We start from the raw sequence: 8,894 nt of genomic DNA on the forward strand, positions 1-8,894 counted from the left end.
AAATATATATGGCATAAGTAGATGAATCATTTCTTTAATTTCTTGCGTCTTTTTAATAGAAAAAAAATCATAACTTTGATAATTTTATATACATGTACATTGTATAATTATGTAAATTTTATAACTTTAATTTGAACAGTGACTACAGTCGTACAATTGGTGATTGGCATGTACACAAACTTAGTAGTCAAGTTTCGCAAAATCTAATTAAAAAAAAAATGAAAAATAATGTTCATTAAAGGAGCCCACTGAGGTCCGTACGGTAAAATGGACCCAACATTTTTTTATCAAATTTCCACAAAACAAACTATATCTTAGCAAAAAATTGACAAATATATCATATCACCCACCATATCACAACGCTAGAAAACATACATTTCACCCGACCAGTTTAAGGTTTCGTCAAAAAAATAGAAGTTGGTTTTCTCCCGACGTGTAAATTATTACCCATGACTTATTTATTTACAGACATATGTATGAAAACGTAATGACAGACATACATACAAAAGCATTTAAAAACCGCATAAATATCGATAGTTATATCCTTGGTACGGTCCGCCTTGTCGCACGGTCCGCCCTGTCCTACGACTTCTACCCACAATTCTTCATAAACCAAATCCAACATGGCGAAGCAATCATCTTCTGATGAGGAAGTGAGTTACTTTTTAACTATTTAAAGTTTTAAAGCTGTTTTTCGTATTAAACCTTTCCATGTTTATCTCAGATATATCATATTAGTTTCATGTACTTATTAATAAGGCTGGTATGTTACGAAAGTGTGTCATTTTGTTCGTAAATAACGATAATCCTGATTACCAAATAATTCGGTTTTGGAGGGACCGTCTCAAAATAATGATGTCGACAAAAAATTATTCGAAAATGTTTGCGATTTGTTTCCAAAGGCATAATTTGCATGAAACCTTAATCATGGTGTTATTGTGTAAACATGTCTATATAATTAAGGATGGTGTTGCCTCAAATTTTATTTAAACTGTATTTATATTGACAGAGTACTATAACATGTGACTTCCCTTTACCTGTTTACCTGTAAGTAATGATGAAAATTATTAATTGCCATACATGGCCATTGTGGTTAATTACCTGCATGGCCAACGCGTCTCTAGAAAAGTGTAAGGCAGCTAAGACTCCCATGCTACTCAAAACACCACCCAGGGCTTCATTTTCTGAAACTGTTTATAAGAAATGTGAAAAAAATCACAATTTTGACCCTTAATTCATGCATAAATGTGAAAAAATTTATCTCTCAAGAAAGTTTTTCTTATCATAATTATACATTCATATACCTGATTAAAGCATGAGACCTTCTACAATACCATATTGAAATTTGCTTTCAGCAAAATAAACCATTATATACTGTATATACATGAGTAACTGGAAATATAAATACTCAGCATCATGTCTACGTCGCTCAGGTTTATGACATTAATGGATGATAGATAAATCATGGGTATTCGAACCTACAACAATCAGTTAGAAACTTCGAAGGTAGTTATGCATGTGCTGTCGGTAATGTATAGTTACATAAACTATGTATACCTTTAGAATCCGTAAAATTCACTTCGGAATCCGACAATTACCAACAAAAGCTCATTGAATATTCAAATGTCTCGGGTCAATATTGCCAAATAATAATCAATGTACATGATGTAAATGAAAACATTTAAGATTAAACACCATAAACACTGCTACTTAAAATAGATTGTATGACAACAGATAAACCAGGGCTTCTATGTCAAATAAAGAATTTTATCGTCTCCTTAGTCCTTAGTGCAATAACTGGATAACTCCTATTAAAATTCGAAAAGACTTAACCTGTTACTGCATTAAAGGTGACATTATGGTTACAATGATCAATACACAGTAATTTAATCCACTATGTTTAAAGTTTGTAAATAACTACCCTTAATGATTGTTTAAATATGTTGTCCCTTACTGCTTTAAATTATTGGTTTTGTAAATATTGAAAATGACACAAATAGCATTTTGTTGTAAGTATTAATATATATTACTTAAATAATTTCATAAACCGTACCTAGCCTTCTTTAGTGCCCAATATGTTTATATTACATTTATTATACATGTAACTGATTTATAACTACATGTACTCAAATAACAAAGTCCAAAATATCGTACACTGATAACGCTGTCAGTAAATCTATTTAGATAAAAAAAAAACTAGGACGATTTAAATAACTACACTATTGATATTACCCCTGAAGGAAATGAATAGAGCTGTTCTACATTTACTAGTGGAATATAAACTTCTTAAACTGGTAATCAATAATCTCCGTTATGTTTTATTGTAGTAACTAGGAAGAAAAAAAACGACATTGTAGAAAATGGCGGACGGAGGTATTGGATCAGATGAATTTGTCAACTTTAAATGTTGTTTATGTGAAAAGAAAAATATAACAAAAGAGGCGGATATTTATTGTGTGGAATGTCAGGATTATTACTGTTCACCATGTACAGACTTGCACAAAATGTTTCCTTTAATGAGCACGCATCAGTTTATAGACAAGTCAAGTTTCAACACAGTTAGCTTACAGAAATCGTTGCCAAGTTTTCCAGTTGAAAAATGTGAAGTTCATAAAACCAAGCTGCTAGATATGTATTGTGCTGACCACGATGTTGTAGCATGTGCGACATGTATAGCTATAAAACACAGGTTTTATTCTTTAATTATTGTATTTAATTGAATTGAAATTAAAAGTTTAGGCAGTCGCATTTTTCAGTGAATATGCATTTACCTGAAACTGAAATAAAGACAATTCTAGGAATAAAAAGATATTTCAAATGCCATGTCACCTAAGCAACACAACATACTGCCTCGGAATATTTCTATTATCTATTTTCTCAATTTTAGACACAATTGGTTAGTTAGTCATATGATGATATATTACTCAGTAAGGCATAGTTTATATAACCCAGAAAGATCATTGCACCTGATCAGTAGATGGCATCTAATAATTATGAGGTCATTGGGTCAAAAGTCAGGGTCACAGTAACGCTAAATGTAAAATTATTGTCCTGTAAATATGTTGTATAAATGGCACTTTGACAGGCTGGTGAAGTTGAAGCATCCTTGTACTATAGCACATTTCTAGTTAACCCTTTACCTCATATATACGCGAAACAACGCACTTTCGACCCCTCCCCCTTTTTAAGGCCTGAAATAGTGAAAAAATGTCCATTTGGGCCCCAAACACATGTTTTCGTTTGAGAAATGTTGCTAAAAAAAGTGAGCACTTTTTCGGCCTCGCCCCCCATCCAAAAGATACATCAGGGGGTTGCCAGAAGTGGGATGTGCCCCCTTCTGTTTGGGGGGTTTGAAGAGGGGCGGAGTCCCCCCCATCGCCAAGAAAATGTTGGACTTGTGAGAGGCTAAAAATGACCCAAGGTCGATCATAAGGTAACGTGTAACCAACGCTGAAAGGCCTTTGACATTATCTCAATCCCTTGAGAAGTTGCAGCACTTTGAAATCAATTTTGATGGAAAAAATCGAGGCAAAATAGTGATTTTTGGCAATTTTGAGATGTTGCCATGGTAACAGGAAATTTCAGACTGAGCATGTTGTTACAAAGGCAATGGTCCAGTCAACATTTGTGCTAAGTTTTATTAGTATTGAAGCATTTTTCATAGTTTCATAGCAGTTTGAACTTGTAACAGGAGGCTTTTCATTAAAAACGGCCATTTTTCTCAATATGCTCACGAGGGAAAGGGTTAACTAAAAATTTTTATATAAATGGTGTGATCTGATTGGTTATTTATCACGTGGCCACGACTATGTAACTCGTGGCCACGGCATAGCTATCTCGTGGCTACGACTTAGCTATCTCGTGGCCATGACTTAGTAGCCCGTGGCCACAACATAGTATCTCGTGGCCAAGACTTACTAACTTGTGTTCACGACATGGTATCTCGTGCGCACGAGATAAATAAAAAAACACACATGTCACCTGTGTGCCACCGTAAAGACGTCTGTTTTATAACGTTGTAATTATGGGTTTAGAACATATAGGACACTTTTCACCTGAAGAAAAAATAGCCTTGCATGTGATAATTTATTTGTTATAAAAAGAAAGCAAAATGTAAAGATAGTGGTATTGTAACAAAATAAGGCTAACTTTACATGTATGGCCGATGAATAAATTGTAAATGGGTCTATAACTAATATCACAGATCATATTAATATTATATTTTTACATTAAAATTTTCAGAACATGTCAAAATATACATTCGATAACAGATGAAGTTGATGACTTGTGTAAGGAGATTGATGCTGATGAAACAAATATTGAGCTAATCCGCATAAAAACTAAAATTGAGGAGGCTGAGAGAGCAAAGAAACTTCTTAACAAAGAGCTCAATGCACAGAAGGAGAAGGCAACAGAGTCAATAAGAAAATTCAGAAAAGAAATGGAAGTAATACTGGACACACTTGAAAAGGCTACATTAAAAACTTTAGAGGAAAAGTACATAAATTGCAAAGAAAAACTAGAGAACGAGATTGAAAACCTACATAGACATATTGATGGACTCAGACTTTCATCACAAAAACTAACAAAGTCAGTTGGGAATAAAGCACAGGAGTTTGTTGCTGTGAAAACTTCTCGGAAACAAATCATTGAAGCTAATGAAGCAGAGGCAGAGTTTGTGACAAATTCATCAGATGTTAAAGTTGAATTCATTGCTGATTCAACAATAAAGGATGCTTTGAAAGACTTCAAGACATTTGGATTCATTTCAGTGAGTAATACTGAAAATATAAGAGACAAAATGTATGTTGTGAAAAGCAAGAAACCAGTCAACATTAAACATCAAACTGATAGGAAGACATGTAATGTTATTGGTTCATGTTTCACAGATGATGGACTATTACTTCTAGCTGACCATAATAACCAAAAATTAAAGCTTATTGATTTGTCCTCAGAATCCATAAAAGATAAGATCAATCTCGAAGCACCGCCATTAAGAATTTGTCAAATAAGTAAAATCGACTTTGCAGTAAGTTTGAGCAATCACACCATTCAATTTGTTACAATGGGCAACAAACTTATTACCAACAAACGACTGAAGCTAGGACATTACTGTAACGGACTGGCCTACAAAGACAACAAGTTTTTCATCTCTGATTTTCAGGCAGCACTCTACATTCATAATATGAATGGCATTATGTTAAAAAAAATCACAACTGATAAACAAGGCAATGCAATTTTCAAAAGAAACAGAAATATCAGTGTTAGCAGTGATGGCAAGATGATTTATGTCGCTGATTATGATAAGGGTCTGATTGTCCTTGATCTTGAGGGAAATTACAAGGCAACAATTACTGATCCTCATTTTATTAATTTAGTTGGAGTTTGTACCGACAAACAAGGAAACATATTTGTGTGTGGATGGGATGAGTCTAAAATTGTTCAGATCAATGAGAAGTCTGCTGTAAAAATGAGCGTACTTGGCAATGTGTCTAATAGTTGTTCATGTAGCTTTCATTTTAAACATAACAGACTGGCAGTTATTACTTACAACAGCGATACAATTGAGTTGTATGATTTACTGTAAATCCAATATACTGACACCAATCAAACTATTGATGTTAAAAAAAGGAGGTTATTTACACATAGTGACATACTTTTATCACAAATGTTTTACAACAAAGAAAAACTTCATATTCCTTTTAATGATATCATTTTTATGCTTTCCTTAAAAATGAAGTGCTATAAGTTAAAAAAAAAATGTTTTTTTTTCAAACATTCAATAATTTTGGAATAAGCTCTACTTAGCTTACTGTGTAATACACAGAGGACATGAATGCGTGTTAGTTTAATACTGAATTTATTGAACAAGTTAAGAAAAGTTATATAATGCAAGCCTTTGGCGAGCATAATATATTATTTTATACAACAAGTTCAGTTCAATATATTTAGCAATGAACTTACACGAATTTAATATTCTATTTATCATATACCAAAAGAAAGACCGTTTGAAGTGAAAAAAGAACAATTTTTTTTTGACGCGCCTATAGTATGACGCTAACAATTAGCGCGTCTTAATTAACGCTATGTTTGAATAGGGCAAATAGCGTCAGGTATAAATATATGCACGGCCGTGCAATACCATTTAACGGAGTCGCAAAAGCGAATGAAGTTTTATTATGCAAAGATAAAGGGGAAATGCTTGTATTATATTTCACTGCTTATATTATGTGTTATGTATGTGCTTTTGTGTGACTGTTATGTGAAATATTATCAAGGGTTCAATTTTTCCAAAATGTATGAATGATAGAGGCTTTATTAAATTGTATTCAATACCAAAAATGTGTATCTTTGTTTAGCATCTCCAATGAGTAATCCTGTACCTGTGTATCAAGCACTGAATAAGACAGAAACAAGCTGAAATCTAGTTTGTGACTTCTAATGTACCCAACAGTATATGATTGTTTTAGTAAGATTTTTTAATGGGATGGTATAATATTATCCTTTTTTGCATCTTTTGAAATTCTGTTGTTAAGCAATCAAATATAGTGATTCACACATGTAAAATGATGATAGCATATACCAAAAAAGTGAATTCTTCTATAACATAAGTCTCATGGAATATCTATACTCAGTTAAATCTATCTGTGATATAAAGAAGCTTAAACCATTTTATATTTTGGGACAGTTTTAAACAAGAACCTGTTTGATCAGCACAAATGCCCCTGGCCCAGATTCTTGTCATTAACATTTTTAGAAAAAGGTTTACCAATTCACACAGTTATGGACAGAAAACTTGCCAACATAAGAACTGTCATTGGAATCAGAAAAATGCCCCACCCCCTAGCAGGGCCAAGTAGAGTGTCCACGACCTTGACTTGCATCAAAAGTAAGGTTACAATAAACAAGTATTTTAATAAATATAGAAACATCAATAAATATATCCCATATTCTCAGTTAGCCCTAGTATTTAAAACAATTTTAACAAAAATATGACTAGACACAACCATCAATGTAATATTTTCACATTGTATAACCATCATCTTTTTAACCGTCGAACCCGGCCTGTCGAATACTGCAGACAATCTTTTGTGTTAAGCTGAGAATACACACAAAAAACACCTTTTTATTCAAGAACCATAATTTGGCCAAAAATCATTCAAACAAAAATTTTAACCTACCAATTAATCCTATGAAGTTTCTTTGAAATTGTATTAGTGGTTTAAGACAAACTTTTAACACCCTTTTTGTTCAAGGGCCATAACTCGGCCAAAAATCATTCAACAGGTAAACCCGTGTAATATGGACTTTAGCTACAAATCAATCCTGTAAAGATTCATTGAAATTGCTTCAGTGGTATACGATAAGACGTTCACATCTTTAGAAATAAAATTGTTGAAGGGCCACAACTCTTAAAAAATCATTGAACCTGAAAATGCCGACAATATGCACAACTAGACTTACTGATTATTCCTGTAAAGTTTGGATGAAAGTGCACCCATACTTTTTGAGGAGAAGTTCGGACAAGTTTTGTGACAGACAGACAGGCAGATAGCCAGCTACCCATTTAAGAATGCGCATCTCTGACTTCTTAACTAAATGCAAATAACTTTAAATAAAATTGTCAAGGAAAGTATATGTATTCTTAAAGAAAAAATGTTACTTGTAAGTCTTAAAGACTTTATTGGGTAAACTATTTCAATCATCATTGTGGCTACTCATTTATATTAATGTCGCATTTGTTAAATATTGCATTCTTATTTAAAATACAATTAAACTTGCAGTTACAATTCAAGCAACTGAATGTCAACAAGCACTTCTAAAAATCCATTTTCTTATTTATCTGTTAGCCTTCTGAAATAGAAAATGACTAGATTTTTCCATCATTACACAACAACACCAGCCTGCACGTTCCCACAGTATGACCATGATCTTTATTCTTCTTAGCTAATTGTTAGTGTGTGTGTGTGTTTTTTGTTGTTTTTTTTTCAAATAAAATTCATTATAAATATTAATGGACTCTCCCAGAAACAAAGCAGATCAAATCTCTTTGACAAATTTCAGCAACAGGTTAAGGGTAATGCATGTACATTTAATTTGTGGTCAAAACGATTGCGCGAAAGTTTGTCTCCGCGAAAATGCCATTCAAATGAAAAACGCGAAATATTGTGTCTGCGAAAGTTTCTAGGAACTAGTAATGAAAAAATAAATCAACTGACCTTGACCTTCATGGTTTAATATAACAAGAATAAGTTCCAGTTCCAGGTTTCTGCTCTCTGGAACAATAAGCCGGGTCTTCTTCCACTCTCTTGTCTTTATGACAATGAGCAGTGAACAATCTGTTCACCTGTTTCAAAGGGGGGAAAATCTAAATAAAGAATAACAGTTTAAGGAAAGAAAAAATATTTTTGCTTTTGGAGTTTGGGTTCATTTACATAACCTGTCTGAAGAACAAAAATATAACAACAGAATGTTAATGCACCCTTTGTCATGCAAAGCAAGTCACATTTCAGGTTGTAATATTTAATTAAGTTTGAACGCTTTGCAAATGTCAATGCACAAAATAAAGTTCATTAGCACTATTTTTGCTTTAAAGTATAAGTCTAATTCTGTAATTCCACATTTCCTTATTTGAACTCTATATAAGGAAAACAATTTTGCCATGCATTTTATGGGCTGACACTAATCCCACATGCCTTCTGAATGAGACGTGAGAAACTCATGACCATTAAACTTTTGTCCGAGATCGATTGTCAAAGAAAGGATTCGGCTTGCCCAAGGAATCAAATCAGCAATACCTGAATCCAACACATTCATAAATGTTCAACATTTCTACAATCATGAATACCTGAGAAAAAATTATAGATATGAATTACCTCCGAAACATTGTTGAC

General features: G+C 33.0%; 1 protein-coding gene across 1 annotated transcript; it reads left to right on the forward strand.

Moving 5' to 3' along the window:
- The first annotated feature begins 606 nt into the window (after positions 1 to 606).
- LOC132725502 (uncharacterized) lies at positions 607 to 6,323 on the forward strand. Its single transcript, XM_060710637.1, has 3 exons — positions 607 to 653; positions 2,328 to 2,689; positions 4,243 to 6,323. Exons 2-3 carry the CDS (start codon positions 2,361 to 2,363, stop codon positions 5,585 to 5,587), a joined length of 1,674 nt encoding a protein of 557 aa, XP_060566620.1. The 5' UTR covers positions 607 to 653; positions 2,328 to 2,360; the 3' UTR covers positions 5,588 to 6,323.
- Positions 6,324 to 8,894: the final 2,571 nt, after the last annotated feature.

The sequence above is a fragment of the Ruditapes philippinarum genome, unplaced genomic scaffold (genome assembly GCF_026571515.1).
Source record: "Ruditapes philippinarum isolate M1 unplaced genomic scaffold, ASM2657151v2 ctg1865_1_1_1_1, whole genome shotgun sequence".
NCBI classification, from domain to species: Eukaryota; Metazoa; Mollusca; class Bivalvia; order Venerida; family Veneridae; genus Ruditapes; species Ruditapes philippinarum.